Source organism: Epinephelus fuscoguttatus, linkage group LG5 (assembly GCF_011397635.1).
Source record: "Epinephelus fuscoguttatus linkage group LG5, E.fuscoguttatus.final_Chr_v1".
Taxonomy (NCBI): Eukaryota; Metazoa; Chordata; class Actinopteri; order Perciformes; family Serranidae; genus Epinephelus; species Epinephelus fuscoguttatus.
This window is the reverse complement of record NC_064756.1, coordinates 41,643,900-41,667,095: the sequence shown is the minus strand read 5'-3', so window position 1 is coordinate 41,667,095 and position 23,196 is coordinate 41,643,900. Positions and strand designations below refer to the sequence as shown.

General features: G+C 44.4%; 1 protein-coding gene across 9 annotated transcripts in view; it reads right to left on the bottom strand.

The window, feature by feature from the left end:
* LOC125889095 (RNA-binding protein Musashi homolog 2-like) overlaps nucleotides 1–23,196 on the bottom strand; it is a 482,288-nt gene that overhangs the window by 45,051 nt on the left and 414,041 nt on the right. For 4 of the 9 annotated variants that reach the window (XM_049576805.1, XM_049576804.1, XM_049576810.1 and 1 more), the window contains exon 11: nucleotides 18,064–18,186. The exons of 1 other annotated variant lie outside the window; for it this stretch is intronic. In XM_049576805.1, the coding sequence (XP_049432762.1) occupies nucleotides 18,064–18,186 (123 nt within the window). The remainder of the gene's footprint in view (nucleotides 1–18,063; nucleotides 18,187–23,196) is intronic. 4 more of the 9 variants (XM_049576807.1, XM_049576806.1, XM_049576812.1 and 1 more) reach the window with 1 other exon arrangement.

The window sequence follows — 23,196 nt, the reverse complement described above, 5'->3', positions numbered from 1 at the left end:
TGACCACACTTCTGAGTGCTTCCCTCTCTCTCTTCCTCTCTTCCACTAACCTACACTTGGAGTCGAGCAATTCGAACTTCCCTCTCTACCGGCTCCCCTCCTTTTTCTGAGTGCGTGCTTTCTTGGCAAGCCGCCATTGCGTGACGTAGCTCGCAGCGTCACAGCCGCCATCTTGCTACGCTCACACGCATCTCTCTCACACACCCACTCGCTCAGACATACACACACACACACACACACACACACACACATTCTCGCTCACTCACCCACTGTCTCCCACACACACTCACACACACACACACACACACACACACACACACGCACACACACGCACACACACACACACACCCTTCTTGATGCTTGCTGGTTTGGTTTGGTAATGTTTTATAGTTGATAGGGTTTATAGAGCAATGTTGATGTTGGTTGTAAATTAATGTCATCAGTGTGAATAAACCCTGTTATACTGCAAAGAGAAGTTGCTTTGGTTTTTCATTGTATACTGTGATGAAGCTGGTTGACAAAGTCAGTGCCTGAGCTCCACTCCTTCCTGTTCATCTTATAGTTGCTGATATCTCCCTAGAATTAGCTTCCTAAGTGAACACTTTTGAGACTGAATTTACGTGTGATCATTGGTCCGGTTTTCCCGGTGGTGCCCCGCTGTAAGCTAATTCGATTATTATGCTTATGTAATAATTAATTAATTATTAATTAATTAATCAAATATTTTAATAATCCATAATTAATATTAATAATTATGAATTATTGCCAATGATCATATTTAGCTCCTCCTCTTCCCAACAATTCACTCAGGCTATCTTTGTCTAATATTAAAATTTGTTTGATGATCTGAAACATTTTAGTGTGACAAATGTGCAAAAATATAAAAAATTAGGAAGGGGCCAAATACTTTTTCACAGCACTGTAGATTCTTCACAGTAAACGTCTCCCTTTATTTTGTTATGTTAAAACTTTTATTATGAAGCAGCAAAATAAGGAAATGCTGAGTTTGAGCAGCACCTTCACACAACTTCTAATACAGCTGATAGCGAATGTGAAAAAATCCTAAGAAAATTCTTAGAATTGTGATGTTTTCTTAGTATTTCCCCTTAAAGTTAAGACTAGGTCCTTGTAAAGATAAAAGTTATTCACAGGGCAACTGAGACCTTAAAGGAGCTCCTAAGATGAAAAACTGTTAGGAGTTGGGAGGAGGACTTTAAGAGGCTTCAGAGTTTCTTAAGCAGAGGAGAAAATGGCAGAAACGCTGGATGACAGTGAGTAAATGAAATGCCACAGATTAGCTTGCGCAGGAATATTTGTGGTTGATCTTATTGGGGGTTCACACACATTTCCCACCCAACGCAATAGAATGATCATAATACTGGGACAGGAAACTGGAAAAAGGTATCAGTGAAGCAGTGATGACTTGGGTCTGTCTCAACCTCCCATCAGCAGAGTGATCACACTAACAATGGCCGCGTTTCCTAGATCGCTCTTAGCGCTAAGAGCGTCTTAAGAACGCTCTTAAGCACCCCGTGAAACAAAAGCGCGTTTCCCAGATTCGCACTTAGCTTAAGAAAACCTTTCACTAAGAAGGAGTTGTAAGATCGAGCTGACCCACTCTTAACAGTCTTCTCAGCGACCAAAAAAGCTCCCCAAAAAAGAGGGAGACTTTAGATTCAACCTTCTGTAAGGAGTATCAGCATTTTTATACGACACAGATGAATGTTTTTTCTTTAATAATATTTTGCTATAAAGGCGGCATGAAAGAACATCTTTATGCATCACATTTGTGTGAGGTGAGGTTTTAAAATCACTTTTATTTGTCTCCATGTTTCACTTTGCTAATAATGTCATCCACCCCCTTTCCATAGACTGCTGCTGGGCAGTAACTGTCATTAGTAAAAAAAAAAAAAACGGTACAACAATCACATCACATCACTGGATGCGAATGCAAGCAGACGTGTTTCCCAGGACCAGCGGTCTAGGGGAACCCTATTGTAATTGTTAGGATTTTTATTATTTTCCATCTCTATTTTTATTTTTCCGTTGATAAAAGTGTCGCTGCAGGCTACACCATACATGGGAGGGCGGTGCAATTTGGAGGGTTGGTCCAGACCCCTGCACGTACCTCAGACGCAAAAAATGACACGTAGGCCTATGTACGCCTATAGGCCTATGTGGGGGCGCTATAACTAAGCCCAGTGCGTTTTGGTCTATAACTTCCAAATGATATGTTGCACATTCAAAAGCCTTATATCCTTGGATTCCTTGAATGGAGCTTTTTGCAAAAACTGCAAAACCCAGTTTTTTGAACTCTTCTTAGGGATTTTGTCTGATCTGTATGAAACTTGGCACGTACACTCCTAACATGGACCTGATCTAAAGTTGAGAAAAGAATTTTGCTCGGTTAAAAAATGTGCGAATTACGGTTCCGTATCTCGGTCAAATTAAATGCTATCAATGCTAAATTTAAGATCCATGGGTGGCATGTCACTGTGAGGGTGTGAACCAAATTTGGTGAACGTTGGCCATTAGGGGGCGCTACAAATATGGGAAGTTTATATCTCCCAAATGGCTACACTGATTTTTACGAAATTTGGTGGGTACGATGTAAGGCCATTCCTGAGGCCATATATTGAAGGTGGTCACAACGGGTCAAAGTGGGCGTGGCTTATTACAAGATAAACAACAAACCTTTATTTCAGCTGAACTATTGTACTGAGAGCTGTGAAATTTATAGAGTACACATAGAATAGGACACAGACCTACCATACCAAAAGTTGCGCAGATACTCCACTAGGTGTTGCTATAACAGATGCAAATGCGTTTTTTCCTGTAACTTCCACATTTTAAATCACATATCCATAAACTTTATATACCCGTATTCCCTAAATAGAGCTGGATTTGCTGACATAGGCCCCGCCCACTTCTGCCGCACATTTCCTACACATCCAAAACCTGCTTTTCGAACTCCTTCTACAGATTTTGTCCAAACTGCATGAAACTTGGCAGGTAAACTCTCAAGATGGACCTGATCTGAAGTTATCAAAAGAATTTTGCCCGGTCAAAAAATGTGCGAATTATTAACGACAAAATTAATTTGCTAGCTAAAATACACATGTTGTATATTTTTGTCAGACTAAATTATATCAACATGACACTTAACATACTTGTTCCAGAGGTCGTTCAGAGGCTCGGTGCCAAATTTGGCCCAAATTGGCCACTAGTGGACGCTGTAAACCCAGAGATATCACGTTTCATAAAAGTTGATTGATGTACGAAAATTGGTTAGCATGATGCAGCTGGTTAGCCCCTGTGGCCAGCCGCAAAGTTTGGTAATGATTGGTCAAAGTGGGCATGACTTATTGCAATAAACGCATTCAGCCTTTGGTACATCCAGTGCACTTCCCATTAGGGTGAATACTGCAGCTCAGACATTGGCCTGTGTCCTGACGCTCGCCCCGAGTCCGTCGTCCTTTGGGGCCGACTATCGTGGGCTCCATGGGGCGTGGAGGCTGAGTTGTGCTGGGAGGCTTGGACCCCATTCATAACTGCTTGCAGTTCTAATTGTAGCACTACACACATGTCACAGAGCAGCAAGCTAGTTTGTAAGATGGAAAGGCTTACATTCAGTGGCTGGAAATATTTCCATTACTTTCAGTTTGTTGGGAGGAAAGATGAGAAGAACACTGTTGCTGCAGGTAGTGTCACTGCAACTCCTTCCACTGTGAAAAACTTGTCTTCTAACAGCCCCTAGTAGGGTCTCCCAAAGCAGATAATCCAGACTAAGAGCATATTCCGACCTTAAGGACCTCACCCGGTATGGGGACACCTGGGCCCCCCCCCAGGTTGCCCAGGGTGAGAAGCGCCAGGCGAGTGTGGGGATACTCACGAGTCCAGGGCTGAGTGCCACTGTGTTGGAGTTCTCCATGATGAGCGAGAGGATCGCCTTCATGTGACTGTGGGTCTCTAAGAGAAGGTGTCTGACTGTTGTTTGTGCATACGTACCAAACAGCAGCACGGCCTTCTTGGAGTCTCTGGGTGGTGTCCCAGAAGGGGTGCTGGCTGGGGACTCCATAGTTCTTCTGGGGGACTTCAACGCTCACATGGGCAATGACAGAGAAACCTGGAGGGAGGTGACTGGGAGAAATGGCCTGCCTGACCTGAACTCCGAATGTTGTTTTGTTATTGGACTTCTGTGCTAGTCATGGATTGGCCATAATAAACACCACGTTCAAGCGCAAGGAGGTTCATAAATGTATGTGGTACCAGAGCACCCTAGGCCAAAGATGGATGATCGACTTTGTCGTCATATCAGCAGACCTGCAGTCATTTGCCTTGGACACTCAAGAGAAGAGAGGAGCAGTGCTTTTTGCAGATGATGTGGTTCTGTTGGCTTCATCACACCGTGAGCTCCAGCATGCACTGTGTAGCGGTTTGCAGCTGAGTGTGAAGCAGTCAGGGTGAGAGTCAGCACCTCCAATTCTAAGGCCATAGTTCTTTGCTGGAAACCTGTGGATTGCCCCCTCAAGCAAGAGAGTTCAAGTATCTCAGGGTCTTGTTCAAGAGTGAAGGTAGAATGGAGCCTGAGATGGATCGGCAGTTTGGTGCGGCCTCTGCTGTGATGCGGGCATGAACTCTGGGTAATGACCAGATACAAGTGCCTGAAATGAGTTTCCTCTGTGGGGTGGCTGGGCTCAGCCTTTAGAGATAGAGTAAGGAGCTCGGACATCCGAGTAGAGCAGCTGCTCCTTCGCACCGAGGGGACTCAGTTGAGTTGGTTCGGACATCTAATCAGGATGCCTCGTGAATGCCTCCCTGTTCCAGGCACGTCACACTGGGGCAGATCTAAAATGGGCTGGAGGGATTATTTATCTTGTGTGGCCTGGTAACGCCTCGGGGTCCCCCGGGAGGAGCTGGAAATTGTGCTGTGGAGAGGGATTTCTGGGTTGCTTTGCTTGGCCCGCTAAACCAGCGCCCCGGCCCGGAGAAGCACATAAAAATGTATGGATGCATGGAGGGAGAAAACAATTAAGTAATAATATTACGTTTTAAAAAAGAGTAATGAGTTAAGAGTAATATATTGCATTTTTAGAGTAACGAGTACAACACTGCCATAGACATACATACATTAAACCCAGACACCTCAGACCTACAACCCTTGTTACACATTTCCGCCCAAAAGTATTTAAGCACAGCTGATGCATTCTCTTTCACTTCAACACATTTCTCACACCGACCGACCTTCACGTGTAACCACAGGCTTACCTCAAACTAAAAGTAAGACAAACACTAGTTTTTATTGTATCAAATAATCAACTCACCACAGATCCAGAACTGCAGAACACTCCTGATCCAGACAGAATCCACCGGAAAGCAATTATCCTTGAGTCATATTATTCCTGCAGCAGTGAGGCTACAGTCAGACTTCCAGACAAAGCCGCAAGCATTCTGCAGCTTCCATACCTCGGCCTCGCCGGCTCCTCCATTACATCTGCCCCACAAACTCTCTCCAACTCCAGATCGATCCTCTCCTCCATCCATGAGGGCCAAGAATCACAGTTGCCATTGGCGCGGTCACACGTGGACGTTCTTCACCCATTCCGACGATCCATCGTTGCGCACTCACGGTGACCTCCTCCACGCAACAGCATTCTCTACATCACAATCCAAACTAGACATCAGAGACCAGACGGTGGACAGTCTCCAACGCTCCCCAAAAGGAAAAGGAATTCCCTTCAACTGCAGCCGCAAGCCGGGTTCCAACTCCACGCCGCTCCATTAAATACCATGCTTACGTAACTTCCAGCATCTAGGGATCCTCGCCAGAGACATCCATGTCTAGGATTGCCGTCTGTGACGTCACAGAGACTCCAACCCCTCAAGGACAGCAGCCCTTTAGCTCCCACTAACAGAGAGCAAGGTTGTATGCTTTTAAGTTTTAAGTTACTCATTGTCACATACAATTAGAGGAAACAAATGTTGTTCGTTTGTTTGGCAAGCAGTTATCTGAAATCTCAGGTTCCTCCTACCAGTACTCATTTAATACGTATTAAGGGAAACCGCTCAAGTAGCCATTGGTCTTTTAATTCGTACAAAAGGAACCACACAAGTAAAACAAACTAACAAACAAACAATAACCCTATGTGTTTGTCCTTTCTCAGGTAATTCCATCATTCTTGTCACCTCTGCATTCGAAGGCTTCGTTATATCGTCACAGCCGTCTAATCAGTTCCACAACTAGAAAACCTTCAATCAGCTTCACAAGAAGCTATCTGTAATGATCCCGTCCAAAGCACACCCTCAGCCCACCTTACTAGCCAGCGTCAGCTGCCCTTTTCCTCTCTAGACGTCAAGTTCATTCACAATTTTACCATGCATTGCATCCATAAAATAATAATAATAATAATAATAATAATAATAATAATAATAATAATAATAATGATAATAATAATAAAATTCCTTCTCTGCTTACAACTACCTATTCGGAACCAGCTTTCCATTAATCTAACCAATGGCAGTTGCGAACTGCTGCTCTCATGGTAACCAACACTTGCAAAAGGTTTCTGCTCTTAATCCGACCCTCTTAGCCCTGCATCCGTTCTCTTCAGGCTACTCATCCTCAAAGTCAAGCCCTCTACATAGCATCCATGGTCCGTGCTTCGAATTTGCCCCAATGCATCTATGACCCTCCACTTTGTCCCAGTTTTTCTAACGCAACTTCATACTTTCGACTCGCTCTCATTCTGGCTCCTGAGAAGTAAATCAATGCAGCTTCTGCCACTGGTCACTTCCTGCAGTGCTCCAAATCCGCCTCAATGCATCTATGATCCTCAACTTTGTCCCGTTTTTTTTTAACACAACTTCATACTTCTAACTCTCTCTCGTTCTCACTCCCAAGAAGTAAATCAACGCATCCTCTGCGCCTGGTCACTTCCTGCAGTGCTCCGAATCCACTCCAAAGCATCTTCGATCCTCCACTTTGCCCCAGTTTTCCTAATGCAACTTTATACTTGCGACTTGCCCTCGTTCTCACTCCTGAGAAGTAAATAAACGCAGCCTCCGCCACTGGTCACTTCCTGCAGTGCTCCAAAATCCACTCCAATGCATCCACAACCCTCCATTTCATCCCAGTTTTCTAACGAAACTTAATACTATTGACTCTCTCTCATTCTCACTGCCAAGAAGTAAATCAACGCATCCTCCAGGGCTGGTCACTTCCTGCAGTGCTCCGAATCAACTCCAATGCATCTTTGATCCTCCACTTTGCCCCAGTTTTACTAACCTGAATTCATACTTCCAACTCGCTCTCGTTCTCACTCCCGAGAAGTAAATCAATGCAGCCTCCATGGCTGGTCACTTCCTGCAGTGCTCCGACTCCAACGCATCTTCGACCCTCCACTTTGTCACAGTTTTCCTAATGCACGTCATACTCATGACTCTCTCTCTTTCTCACACCTGAGAAGTAAATCAATGCAGCCTCTGCTGCTGGCCACCACATTCGCTCCCACGTTTACAACAGTCATAACCATTTCCTCCACCCAGACCCTCAAATATCTGTCCCAGACAAGCATTAATGGACAACCTCCTGCCCACATTCATCCTCTTCTGTCATTTGTTTATCCTTCCTTAACATTTCAAATTTTCCGTCTTATTAAGGCTTTACAAATCTCTTGGTCATAGTACAGTCCTTGCTGGTAAACCAGGCCTCACTATTTATACCTTGTTATTCCTCCCCACACAATGTGTTTCTGTTTTCTTTCTCATAATCAAAATTTTCATTGCTTTTTAACACAAAAACCATTAACCAGATCGTATTTAAGTAGGCCCTTTCAGTTTTCTTGACCAACCATCACTTTCCCTTCAAGTCATTCTTTCCTTCAGTCCCCTCTCTCCCTCAGTATTGTCTTCATCCACTCCACTCGACCCCATCTCAATCCAAGCATCCCTGCCTACCAAGAAAAAACACCAAATTCTGTTGAGCATTTCCATATCAGGTACGAGTGATTCATGCTGCCCCAAATACGATAATTGCCCACCAGTCCAATTCCATGTTAGTTGATTTTAACACTTGACATGTTCCATGCTGGAACCATACTGTGTATTGTGAACTCCTGAGACTAACCTTTCAAGCAGACTTGAAAAGGGGTCAGTGTACTGTTCCCTGATGTGGTGTTAACTCTTCACACCTATCCAAAGATCCAGACTAGTGCTGCATGATTAATCTGACTGCAATCGCGATGTCAGGCTGTGCAATTACATAACCGCATAAATGGCTGCGATTTGCGATGTAATGTAAATAAATGTTAACCTGTGTGCCTGTGAACGTGACTACCTCTGCTGTAGTGTGTGGAGTTTGTTGACATCACGCCCACAAGCTATCCTGGTGTGTGCAGCACGTATGGTCAGGTGACCACCCGGCGTGCAGCAGTGACCAACATACACGCTGAAGAAGATCATGAGCACAACCATGAACAGGTTGAGTTGGTGGCGGAAAAAACGCAACGTCTATTACATGGCTACTTTGGATTCAGGTATGGCGACATTGAACAGAAAGACGTGCTGTGTAAAAGTTTAAAAGTTAAAGTCGCCAAGTCCTGCTGCAACATGACCAATCTACATCAGCACTTGAGACAGCACAGAGAAAAGTACGAAGAATGCATTCAAGTGAAAGCCAAGCCGTGTAATATTCAAGACAAAGAGACAACTGAAAACCGTTAGAGCCTCATAAAACAACATCCAAGCACAGTTACACAAACATTTTTAAGTGTCACGGGGAACACATGGACTCCATAACCTGTGGATGGACTCCATTTGTCATTTACGTGACAACGCCTGAACGCAACACAGGCTCGCTCCGCTTAAGTACAGTGCCGTGCTGCGCTGCTGTGTGAGCAGCGTGTTTGACTGTGCTCAGTCTGTTGATGGTCATTAACACACTGTCCATAATAATAACTATGTCAGGTCAGGTCAGTGCCCCCTAATATAATGTAGGGGAAACACTGAATCAAGTAAGGAGACTAATGATACCTTTTATTTATTATATTGTAATCACAATCGCGATATTGTCCACTCAAATCGCAATCGCACATTTTTCTCAAATCATGCAGCACTAATCCAGACTGAGGTCAGGCATGCACAGATGTGGGCCTGGGTCCCTGACGCGAGAGCCCCCTCGGTTTTCAAATTTTCTTCCGGCCCAACTTCTTCACCGTTAAGATTCATTAACTACTTCATCTCTATCATCATCCACGCTTGACTAACCATGCAAGACGGAGCTTAAACCGTAGCACCAGTCCCAAAATTCTCCCCGAATGCCATCCCCTTTTGTGATGATCATGCTAAGCCAGAAGTCATCCAAGCATACACAAACTCAGCCACCCCCACCCCTCCGTCCACAACCCGCAAAACGTACCCACTCTCTACAGCAGCCATCCTTTTGGGGCCATGATCGCATTCTCTTAACAACATGCTATCCCTGCAGACCTGCAATGACTTCATCATTCCAAGCATCCCATTTCCTCAATTGCTGACTCTCGCTTTCCTGTTATTAATTCTAGAAATTCAGACAATTGGCACCAGCCTCCGACCTTCTTTCAACATTTTTACTTGGGTTGTCTCTTTGCACGGAGCCACTTATATCATTTGTAGGCAGAAAATTCTTGACCACAATAAAATTCCAGGGTGCCATCTTATTTAATAAACATCACACATATGCGCTACGACCCAACGACATCGGAAACTCCCATGTGCTCTTGAAGCTCTCTTGGGGGCTCCATCTGATGCTGAGCTCACGAAGAGACAACTCCTCCACTCAGTCTCACTCCTGGATCCCTCCTGCGTTCCTCCCTTCGACCCAACACATCCATCATCGCACTCACCTCCTACCCAGAAACCCAGCCTTCATCCTTAAGTTTAAGTTTAAGTTTATTCACTTTATTAAGTTTAAGTTTATTCACTTTATTAATCCCCCTGAGGGGAAATTCAATGTTTTCACTCTTGCTTGTCAATTACACACAGGTCTGAAAGACACACACATGCACAAACAGGACCTATACATGCACAAAGTGGAGAGATCTCAGAGTGAGGGGCTGCCCTTTGGTCAGGCACCCTGAGCGGTTGGGGGGTTCGGTGCCTTGCTCAAGGGCACCTCGGCAGTGCCCAGGAGGTGAACTGGCACCTCTCCAGCCACCAGTCCATGCTCCATATTTTGGTCTGGACAGGGACTCGAATAGGCGACCCTCCGGTTCCCAACCCAAGTCCCTATGGACTGAGCTACTGCCACCCCAGTCTTCCATCCCTTTAACCCTCATCCCTTCATTCCTCACTCTTCATTCCTTGATCCTTACCATGTCACCCCTAACTTTTCATCCATTTGGCCCTTGACCCTCATCCCCTCATCGCTACATCCCTCATCCCTTCATCCCTCATCCATTCGACTCACGACCCTCATCCCTTCATCCTCATCCTTTCATTCTCTAATCCCTCGATCCTCACCCCTTTACGCTTTCCTCAGAAAGATGATCCATCATATGCAATAAACCATTCTAAATCTTTATCTTGTTGGTGTGGTCTTTGTTAGTGAAGGGGGCATTTATTACTCTAAGGGTGGAGACCAGCCAGGACTAAGAGGCCCATGAATACTGAAACAACAGGTCTGACAGACACATTTTGAGAAATAACAAAAATTAACACTATTTTCTAAACCAGATGTATAGAACATAAACATGTTCAAAACTTCCATTCAGAAAACTGTGCTTTCACGCAAGGTAAACGCAAAAGCATAGGCGGCGGGCAAGCCTGAAGTTAGGGAAGGCTAGTATCTAACCAACTATTATACACAGTGCCAGGATGAAACAACTGTCTCATACATTGGGTTAGTTGTTACTGCCACCTTGTGGTGCGTGCTTACACTAGCAGTTGATGTGCATGTATGTTGTGTAGTCAAATAAAGATGACGACCCTATAGTCATCTTGAAATCTGTCTCTGTCTGACTTAATATGTAGACCGAGTATTTAAGACTAGACTGGGGAGACATAATAGACTGATCATGAAATATATAATTAATCAACTATGCAATTGTCTCAGAAGAATAAATAATATAATAACCACAACAAGGCTTCTGTTTTAAAATCAAACCGGACATTTATTTCAGACCACTCGTCATTCTCTCCGTCCGCCCGTCTGTCTGTCTGTCGATCTCCCTGCCGTTCACAGCTTTTTTCTTTTTTTCCCTGCTGGCGCGCGCACCTACAAGGCTACTGTCCATGGTTCTGAATTCATACGATAACAAACACCAAGTACAGTGAGACCCACTCACTCATAGAATTAATTAGATAGGCCTACTGTACTATAATGCAAATTAAGTGTTCAAATTAAGGCATACGGTAAATTAATGATTAACCATTGTCTTACATTAATGCAGTTATATGTGACGTGTTGCCTTAAAGTGAACTTTTTAAAGTTGTCTGGGCAAAAAAAAACAACAAAAAAAAAACGTTTCTATTCTATAAAAACGAACGTTTCTATTTCCCGAAATCTCTTTTGGGATATTCTGGCAGGACTGGCTGGGAAAGACCACTGTATTTTTCTCCCAAGTCAGTGTAAGTTGGACTACCAGCGCCAGCAGCATGGACTCCAGAGCTCTGGCTGGCGTGGGCCATGTGGCTGCATCCCTCTCCCAGCTCATGACTTGTCACAGGCCTGCAGGTGGCTGCAGGTGATCCAGGGTTAGCATGTCCACACTCAGCACTTGCTGTGGCTGCAGCGGAGGGGTCCCGGTTGCCGGTGCTGCTGGCCGCTTCTGAGTGACTTTGACTTTGTTTATCTTTTGCTTTGAAAAAAGACCGTATATCCATTTTGCTTGGACTCATTTTCCAAAATCACGTGCCAAAGTGAATGAAAATGGCAGGTTGATGTTTACACAACAATGCTTTGCGCCATTGCGGATGGCACAGGATTTGATTGCCTATTTACAATGCTTTTTATTTTCTTTAGCCTGCCCTACCCATAATCACCCTACCGCGGCTGATTATTACCAGGGGGCAGCTGCAGCGACAACCTCACACACATAATATATAATGTGCACATTATTATATATGATTTCCAGCATAAAATTTGGGAAGGCTCAGGCTTCCCTAGCCTTCATTACCCGCTGCCAATGTGGAAAAGGTTACAGTTGAACTAGCAACTGGAGATATAAAATGTAATGCTTGTTAAAAGTGCCTCTTCATCTTTGTTTTCATTTCAGTTTTCATAATATTGTTAACAGTGGGAGTGTTTTAAGGGACACTACCAAATTTACATGTCAGAGTCAAAGTGGGGTGTCATCTTAAATTTATGAATCAGGAAATGTCACTTTACATCACTTCCTGCCTTTTCTCTAACAGGTGGTGCTTCTCAAAGTCAAGGAAGGATCCTTAAATGCTTATTATTATTATTATTATTATTATTATTATTTTAATCTTTAAACTAATCCAGTGAGACTAATTCATGTATCAGAAATTAGAATCAAGGTGACAGGTTGTATAGAAATTTAATTTAGGAATTTTTTTTACAACTACAAATAATTTCTACACACTTCATTTCTCCAGCAGTTTTTGACAGGTTTAAGGGGTGATTTACCGATGCACACTTACTGATCATCATTTGAAAAGCTCAGCATCTCTCTACTAATCAAAAACGTTGATACCACTGAGACAACAAGGATTTGTACCCAGGTTCATTGTAAACCCTGACTTATGTCTCTCACTGTTAAGAAGCAGAAACATAACTTCTGCAACATAATAATCATAATAATAATAATAATGATGATGCATTTTATTTATAACACACTTTACATTTGAAAACAAATCTCAAAGTGCTACATGTAAAAACATCATAATAAAAGACAAAAAAGACAAGGAAAAGAACATCAGAAATATATAAAGCAATCACAAGCAAAACATGTAAGGCATTTAGCAGCAAACAAAAGGGGAAATATAATTATAATTTATATGATTTCGTAAAAAGGAAAGTCCTTTTTTAAACTTTCAGTTGTCTGTGGTGCCCTCAGGTGGTCAGGAAGGGCATTCCACAGTTGAGGTGCAGTGGCACAGAAGGCTCGGTTGCCCATGGTGCTGAGCCTGGTCCTAGGGCGGACGAGACAGTTTGAGTTTTCGGAGCGGAGGGATCGTGTAGGGTTTGTGGAATGAGCAGTTCTTTGCGGTATCTATTGCAATAGATGCACTGATGAATGAGGAGGGAGATTTTGTACTGAATTCTGGCAGAGATGGGAAGCCAGTTGAGTGAGTGGAAAATGGGTGTAATGAGTTGTAGCCACTGGAGGTTTTTGCCAGGGATCCTGATGAGAAGAGCGCTGCAGTAGTCTAGTCTGGAGGAGACAAAGGCGTGGACTAGTTTTTCAGAATCTGATAATGTGAGAGTTGGGCAGAGTTTGGCAATATTTCTAAGATGGTGGAAGGAAATCTTGCAGAGGTGTTTCATATGAGCTTCGAAGGTGAGATGGGGGTCAAATCAAAGGCTTACAGAGGAGTGTGAGCCAGTTTTAATGTAAAGTTGTGTGTCACGCATAACAATGGAAAGATATTCCATGGCGACTTATGACACGACCGAGGGGGAGCATGTATAAGGTGAAAACGATGGGGCCCAGGACTGACCTCTGAGGGACCCCACAGATGAAAGTATGGGAAGTATCTAGGAATGTGCATTGCCAAAAGAGATGTATTCTGATCTGTCAGTGAGGTAGGAATGAAACCAGTTTAAGGCAGTGTTGGTGAGTCCAATGGAGTGATTTAACCGGTTGAGGAGTATGGTATGGTCCACAGTGTCAAATGCCGCTGACAGATCAAGGAGGACAAGGAGCAAGGGTGAACCGGCATCTGCTGCCATCAGCAGGTCATTTGTGACCCTGACGAGGGTCTGTGAGCAGACCGGAAACCAGACTGGAATTTTTCAAAGAGGTTATTATTTTTTAGGAGATCCTGAAGGTGGGCAGAGACTACTTTTTTCAGAACTTTGGAGAGGCACAAACTTCTGGGTCAAGTGTGGGTTTTTGAGAAGTGGCCTGATAATGGCAGTTTTGAGGGCAGCTGGGACATATCCGGTCTGGAGGGAGAAGTTTATTACAGCGGTAATATGGGGGCTGATGACAGAGAGGTTATTTTTTACTAAGACTGTGGGGAAGGGGTCCAGGGCACAGGTGGAAGGTTTCATCCTCCTTATGATGTCTTCCACTTCTGAGAGGCAGACACCTGGGAAGCAGCTGAGGGGCTGGAAAAACGCAGCTTGTGTGTCAGTGGTCGGGGCAGGTGGAGCGGAGAAACCAGAGAGGCCAGAGCGAATTGAATCAATTTTGGTTTTGAAAAAAGCCATGAATTTATTACACTGCTCTTCTGTAGTTTCTGAGAGTGAGGGGGTCTGTGGATTGAGAAGATGATTAATAGTGGAGAACAGCTGCTTAGAATTTCCAGGGCTATTGTTGATATTGCCAGAGCAGTAGTGAGATTGTGGCTCCCTAAGGGACTTGGCATAGGCGTGTTGGTGTTCCCGGTAAGCCAACTTGTGGACAGTGAGACCAGAGGCCTTGAAACGCCGCTCAAAGACACGCCCAGCTGCCTTCGTTTTGTGTAGCTCATTTGTGAACCAGGGGGCCAAGTGGGAGAAAGAGACTGTTCTAGTTTTGATAGGTGCATGGTAGTCCAAGATGCTGGAGGTCAACTGTCATGGATTCAGGGTTGATATTTTTCAGGTTTCTGAAACAGATTTGGCGTTGAGGCTTAGTAAGGGGTGACAGAAATGGCAACTCCATGGAGACGGTTTTATGGTCAGAAACACCCAGATCGTATACCAGCAGATTGCCAAGAGGGTCGGAGTCAGTGATGACTAGGTCAAGAGTGTGTCCCCTGGTGTGTGTGGGGATGTCCACAATTTGGTTGAGATTAAAACAGTCCAGTAATTGGTGAAATTCAGCTGCAAGACGGCAAGAAGGGGAGTTGATGTGAATATTCATATCTCTGAGTACAATAATGTTGGCAGATGTTGTGCAAAATGTTGAAAGAAGATTGTACATTTCAGAAATGAAGGAGGGGTTTGGCAGGCATTCGAAGGAGGACAGCTCAGGCAGGGACAGAGGGGATACATCCAGATCACTGCGGTGGATGGCTGCCAGACCACCACCACTACCCGTGCTGCGGGCTCTCTGGAGGTAGCAATAGCTAGGAGGACGGGTCTCATTTAATACTGAAAAAACATCTGGTTTCTGCCAGGTTTCTGTGAGGCACAGGAGGTCTAAACAGTTGTCCAGGATGTGGTCGTTTATGAGGCAGGATTTGTTTGCCAGGGATTGTGCATTAAACAGTTTAATTTTGAGCGTGTGTGATATGTTACGTTTCGGAATTTGCCGAAGTAGGCTAAAATCCACTCCACATTGTCTATTGTGCTCAATTGACAGACTCTGTTTAGTGATTTGTGATTTAGTGGCAGCTGTAAATTCATGTAAAGACGGATGATTACCAATAAAAGTGTGTATTGGTTTGACGGTCAGTGTGAGGAGTAGGCAGTGATCTGCAGTGTCTGGTGGGGAATCTTGATGAAAGAGTAGGTGACTCTCTAAAAAGCACAAATGTGTCAATAGTGAGAGAATTTAAAACAGGAGGTGACAATGATGAACAGTAGGGGGGCTAATGTTGGGAGACGTGGGTTGAGGTGAGAAGGGGGCATAAAATGTAAACAGTCATGCACACCTGGCGCGCTGTACCATGTGTAGTATGTTGGCTGTTAGCATGCGGCTGCCAATCTGTTTGGGTGAAGTCCATCGTTCCAGTAGAAGGATGGCCTGTTCCAAAATAGATTAAAGTTATCAATGTAGATAAAGCCCTGGGTCCTGCACGCTGCCTGAAGCCAGGAGTGGAGGTACAAGAGCCTGCTAAAATGTTTCGCTCCACGTCCGAAGGTGGGTACAGGGCCACTGATGAAGATGGATTTTCCAGAGTCTCTTAGAAGGCTGAACAAATTATCAAAATGCCCCTTGATCTCTTGGGAATTTCTGTAAACCATCATTTGTACCGACATGAAGGAGGACCTGCTCTATGGAGGATGGGAGTGCATGCAGTAGGTTTGTGAGATTAGCCAGCATTTTTGTTGTTGTGGCTCCTGGAAAGCATTTTGTGGTGGCATTGAAAAAACTAATGTTTTTTATTACTGAGTCACCCACTATTAAGGTAGTTGGGGGAAAAAGGGGACAAGGAGGCTAGCACCGTGGCTTTGCCGAAGAGGGTGGCAGGAGCTGCGGTGAGACGGCGGAGGGTGGCAGGTGTTGCGGTGGAGGAAAGGACCGTGTGCCCGATCAGGATGGGGAAGACCCCCGGAACGTCTAAGCACTGCCTCCTTCAAAAGCCTCTGGTGTGACGCAGTGGATACCGCCTGGTGTGGTAGCTGCAGTTCTGGTCCAGCAGTAGAGCGGCGCCGGACACCGCCAGTCGCCAGCGAGGACAGCAAGCTACCAGAACGAGGAGCCGCAGAGACAGCACCGGCCAATGGGGAGGAAGACGCAGCTCCCCTGGAGCCACCAGAGCGAGGACCCGGAGAGAGAGCACCAGCCGATGGGGAGGATGGACTAGTGTCTGCGTTTACACCAAGATGAGACAAAGCCTCATAACGGTTGGAGAGTTTGAGGCAGGGTGGTGGGACAGCACTGACCGAGGCATTCATTCTGTCGCAAACCACCTCAGTCCAGGGCAGCAGGCGGATAGGTGTTGAACAGAAGGATGGCCGCGGGCAGGTAGAGGGATCCCAGTGCACCGTGTCCTGGAGAGCCGCTGTGAGCGAGGAGATCCGAAGCGACTGCTCGTGAGCCCCATCGATGCAGTCAGACAGTAAGGCAGTTTTATTCTTTAGTTCCTCAGAGAGCCGACAGTTATCTTCCCTGAGGTTTGTGATTGTTTTGTTTGCTTTTCTTAGCAGGAGTTCATTTTCAGGGTGCACAGGAGTAGCCATGGAAGTAGCACTTAGCTTAGCCAATGCAGCTAATTAGCCTGCAGCCTGTGTAGTCTCTTGGCCATGTTAGTCTGGAGGTTTAAACTCATGTCTTCTCACAAAGTTGGTGATTAAAACTTAACTTTCATCTCTGTCAAAGAAAACTGATCTGAGTTCAGACTGTTTACTTACAACACAGCTACACTCACAGATAACTGAATTACAGCTCACAACTCACACTAATGGCTGACACTGTTTCATTGTGACTGTTGTGTGTGCTGGCTAGTGAAACATCCTGCCACAGACAATTTACTGGAGTATACCAGCATGTCACTCATGCAGCACTTGAAGATAATTGAAGGCATGGCTGTTATTGGCTTTCAATATCTGGCAGTCCACCACAAACATTTTCGTTTTGTCTTGTCAACAAAAATGAAACATAGATTTCATCTTAGTTTTTATTATCTAGATCTGTTTTTAGCTCCATCATCATCTCATTTTCATCATCAAAAAGGTTGATGATAAAACTTTTTCATTATAGTTTTTGTCAATGATATTAACACTGCTTGGCAGGACCCGTCCAACAATGGAAACATCCTTTACCTTGAGAAGCACCAGGAGTGTCTACACACAAAGTGTTTCAGGCATGTTTTTCAGTCATCTGTATTACATGTATCTGATGCAGTCTACAGATGTCTACACAGGCTGCATACTAGCTCGTGTTTGAAAAACTTTTAAAACGACATGCAATGTAAAGCAGTTATTTGTGTGAGCAGATCTATAAAATGAAACGAATATTATGACAATCATAATCCATCGATCCATAATCCATCCTCAGAGCTGGCAGGTACAGTAGCTCTTCAGACAACCTATGTCAGCCAACATAACTGTATCTTTACTGTCATCAAAGTGAGAGGAGAGAATAGACTCTCCCTCCACTTTACAAACAGTATATATACAGTAACTATGTGTGTTTGTTTAAGGGTGTGTGAGGGGTGTTAGGTTGAGGAAAAGCAAGGCAGACCAGAGAAGTGAGAAATTGCATGGAGAGAACGTCAGGCCACACAGAATACCGACAGAGCGTTTACCTGCCCCTGCGTTCTGCCTGTATGCCGTGTAGCCGCTGCCTCTTCCACGGGTCCCCCTACCTGAGCCGCGAACTGCTGCTACTGCCGCTGCTGCCACCGGTCCGTATGCCGTTGCTGGGAAGCCTGAGAAAACAACACAGAGGAGGGCAGTTGGGATTCTTTTCTTCACTTACTGTGTCCTCCTGCTCTTCTTTATCAAATGTAGCTACAACAGCAAGACACATCCTGGCTCCATGGTCAGTTTTCAATATAACTCATGAAAACTGCTAAATACAATTCTTTTGCTTGGCGATGCCTGCACTTGAGAATCTGGACATCAGTACTGACGAGACTGCTGCTCTTCCGTGCATCACTGACCACCCTGAGCACGCACACATGACCGTGGAGCACAGAGAAGCAGTCAGAGCTACAGGCTACAGTGAGGCTAAAAACAGAGTTCAAATGACGTTTTTCGAAACAGCTTTTTATGTCGGGGCTTCAGGACACTTGGATCACTACAGATGAGCATGTTGGAGATAATTTGTGGTTTCAATTTTGTGTTCTTGGACGTTAGTCTGGGGCGCCGTCAGCCATTAGGTGTGCTAGCCACTCGCCCCGCCGATCTCCGCAAGGGATGTGAGGACTCTAAAACTTCACCAGGGCCTATGGGCATATGGGTGAGTAGATAATGGCTGAATTTTCATTTTTGGGTGCACTATCCCTTTAAGACGTTGTAGATAACTTTTTTCAAGTTTTGCAATTCAAGCCGAGTATGAACTTTCTTGCAACTGTAAAGATTCAAGGCCCTGACACACCAGGCTGACTATTGGCCATTGGTTAATGTCGGGACACTGGTGAGTGTCTGTCACCATTGTTGTTGTGGTCTGTCATGCACCATTGGCACTAGTTGACCCTTGTTGGTGGGTTTTTGCCAATTCAGCATGATGGACAGTGGATTGGCAGTTCGGCACGGTGGACGAGAAGAGAAAGGGAATTTAAGGAAGCAAACAAATGATGAAAGTCAAGTGGCAGAGATCAAAACAAACTTGTTATATTGGTAAGATTATGTGATAACTGGCTAACTAGCGTCTTATATCTGTCTGTCTTTCCGTTTTACCTTTTTGAGTGACCAATACAGAATACCGCCCACTCTGGTATGGAGAGTAATTTCCAGCCTGTTGGCTGTAGTCTTTGTTCTAGCACAACTTTTTGGCCCAGACACAAGCAATGAGAGATGACGCAACAGTCTGCTTTTGCTGCAACGAGCTTCTTTTTTTTTTTAATGTTGGTTTGGTGTGTCTTGGCCTTAGAGCAAGCCACTTACTGTATAATGCTGATTACCCAGTCTAAAGAGATCCCTATCCAGGGTAAAGATCAACCCAAAGCCATTATACTGGTTAATTCTCAAAACATGAAGGTTTGATCCTTCTTTAGATGATCTCCCCCAGCAATTTACTGGGAGTCTAGAGAAACCAATGAGATACAACAACCATGTCCCAATTTTCATCAGTTGTATCATAATGAAGTCTGAATCTTTAATATAAATGTTTTTTAACCAAGAAGTCCATTATAAATTGTCTTTGTACTTAAATAAGAACAAATCTATTAATTACTTCATACCTACTCACTATTTCACCCATTGTCTTAAAGACCTATCAATTGACTAATGACCTATTTGAATCATGGATTGTATAAAGACCCTCTTTCTTTCTTTCTTTCTTTCTTTCTTTTTTTTGCAACTTCACTGTTGATATAGTTACTGAACTCTGCCTTTGGAAGGCAGGATTGATTTTATCGTTGTTGTTTTTTTTGTACCACCTTAGGTGTATGTTTTAGTGTGGATGCTGTTTTTGTCAAACTTCTGTATTATGTTTTCTGTTGGAGGAAGCTGTCATGTACAACAGAGTATTCTCATTCCCAGGCTGTCAAACAAAAATGCTTTGTCATGCCTCCTCAGTGCCTTATACTGATGTACACAGCTTCCTTTGACGTCTGTGCATGACAAACAACACTTTTGTTCTTCCACATGTTAGTGAGTCGGAATAATTCTGAACTGACAGACGCTTGACTGCTGTTTGCAATCAGCATACTACCACGCCCCCATTTCTCTTTATACATAGATGTCCCAGGGCTATCTGCTTTTCCCTCTGAAATGTCCCTGTAGGAAACCAGGAAACCTATGGTGAACAGGACTTAAACCAAAGAAGATGCTGTTTCAGGGAACTCCACAGCTACATCAAAACTTGTCTTGGTGGTCACAAATGGCTGATAAGCTATTTGTTACTCTTTTCAAACATGTTATATCCACCTAGTCTCACTCTGAAGTTGTTGAAAACCAGCGCTTGGTCAGTGAAATCCAGCGTCAGACGCCAATGAAAAAAGCTGTCCTTTCACATTGGCATGATATGTGTCCAGTCGTTCTAACTGTTTAAGCAGGAAATACACAAAAGTTAAGACAATGGATATCTGAGTAGGATGGGCAGGAGGGGTAGTGGTTGGGTCCAGCAACCACAGATTTTCACTTCCAGTAAGATTGTGAAGCCAAACCCTGTTCTTTTTTCAAAAAAACCCAACCACGTGCTTTTGTTGCCTTAACCCAACCATGTGTGTATGTTTTGAAGGAAAAAATGTCAGTTTGCGGTGCTATATGGAAGTAGTGCATTTATTTTGAAAGAGACTGTATGCAAACTGTACATTTCCTGTTTAAACAGAGGATGCATGTAACAGGCAGAAGTTGACACGGCATCCCAGAACATCAACAACCAACCCACCCAGGGTACCTTGCACATCATATCTCAACATGGAAAGTCCACAACCAAATGTTGATATGTGATGAGGTCAGAGTGAGAATGTGTTGAAACAAATTAAGTAATGTTACATTGAAACAACAGTGACTTTTGGTTTTACACTGTATATGAACAGCAGTCTCTTGGGTAAAGGTCCCTGTTTGTTGGACCAATCCAGGTCCTCTCCCATCCACCCTATGCAGTTTCTCACTCTTTATACTGCGTCCATTGTGCTTAGTGTCAAATTGTAGTAACTCACGTAAGGTTTCTTAATGAACATGAGGGATTTTATTTTGTTACCTGACGAGCACAGTGTGCAGCTCGATCTCATCATTTCTCACAGTACACAGCATTGACTGTTTATTGTTTTCTCTCCGTTTTAACTCCCAACAGCTGAAATCATCGTGCCACCTAGTGGACCTAAGGATTAACATATATTTCTCTCAATTCACACAGTTAAAACATCCCTCCCTCCTTAAGCAGGTTCTATACATCTCACAGGAACATTATAACTTTTTTTTTTAATGTGCCAACCAACACTATTAATGAGTCTCTCTTAGTTCAACTGAAAGTCTTTAAGATAACTGGGCAACTTAGTTTCTCTTTTTGACTGTCTCCTCACTGGTCACTGGAATTGTATTTGTTACAGTTCTTTGTTCAGTCTCTGAGCTTCCTACAGCTTCAGTAGCTGCTGGATCCTCCAACTTGTCACCACTGAGTACCACCTCCTCAGACTTCCAGCCATACTTTGTTTTTTGTGTGGGCCTGACTTAGCTGAGTAGAAGCAGCTTTTTGGTTCTTGTTACATTTTTCTGGTCTATGGTGGTGAGTGTCAATCTGGTCCACATGTCTACTACTCTTCCATTACCCAGCATCACTTTGTATGACACTGGTCCGGTCACCGATTCAATGATTCCCGGGATCCACTTGGGTCCTAGACTGAAGTTCTGGGTCAGCACTGAGTCTCCTGTTTTGAACCAGTGTCCTTTGGCCTTTTTGTTGTGCTCTTTTATTTGTCTTTCTTGTTTTTCCTTCACTTTCCCTCTTAGGTCTGGGTGGATTGAATCCAGGTTGCAACGTAGCTTCCTCCTGAGAAGCAGCTCTGCTGGGGATAGACCTGTTGTAGTGTGAGGAGTCACTCTGTAGCTAAATAACACTCTGGCTACCTTAGCTGTCAGCGTGCCCTCTGGACATTTTTTCATCATTCTCTTGAATGTTTGTACCCCTCTCTCTGCTAACCTGTTACTGGTGGCATGGTAGGGTGTAGAGGTCACAGGACGGATACCATTTTTGCTCAGGAAGTCTTTGAACTGGTGAAACAAGTGCCATTATCAGACATCAACAACTCAGACAGTCTATGGTCACTGAAACTGGTACGCAGGCACTCAATTGTGGTGGCTGAAGTGGCAGACTTCACTGGATACATGTTCATCCATTTTGAATGTGCATCAATGAGCACAAAAAACACTTTTTTCATAAATGGTCTGGCATAATCCATATGGATACGGCTCCAAGGCTTGTCAGACCAGTCCCAGGGGTGTAATGGAGCTGGTGCAGGGATGTTGCGGTGCTCTTGACATGTTGTACAGCCCTTTACAGTATCCTCCACCTCTTTATCCAACTTTGGCCACCATACAGAACTCCTAGCCAGTGCCTTCATTCTGGACACTCCTGGGTGGCACTGATGAAGCTGGTTCTGGCACAATCAATCTCGAGCCCCATAACATACACCCGTTCTGGATACTGAGTTCATGTTTCCTCACCTCATAGGGGGCAAACTCCTCCCCTTTAAGTTTCGATGACCAGCCATTGCATACCCTCTCCCGCACTGTTGAGAGTACTGGATCTTTGTCTGTCCATGCTTCCACTTGATCAGCTGTCACCAGTGTGATGTCTGAGCTCTCCGGCATGAGAACCCTCTCTTCCAGCCTCTCCACTTCAACTTTCTCTGGTAACGGAAGGCGGCTCAAGGCATCTGCATTGCAGTGGTACTTCCTTCTTTTATACACTATTGTGTATTCGTAGGCTCTCAAGGTTACCGCCCACCTTTGGATTCTGGGTGAGACCATTTGTGGTACGGCTCGCATCTCACTGAAAAGTGACAACAAGGGCTTGTAATCTGTCACTACAGTGAATTTCCGTCCATAAATGTACTTGTGGAAATGTTTAATTCCAAACATCACTGCCAGTCTTTCCTTATCCAGTTGTGAATAGTTCTTATTGGCAGCATTTAATGTTCGTGAGGTGAATCCTATGGGTCTCTCAGTTCCATCGGGCATGTAATGTGACAGCACGGCACCTACTCCATACGGTGATGCATCACATGACAGCACAATGCCTTTATCTGGGTTGTCATGCACAAGCACTT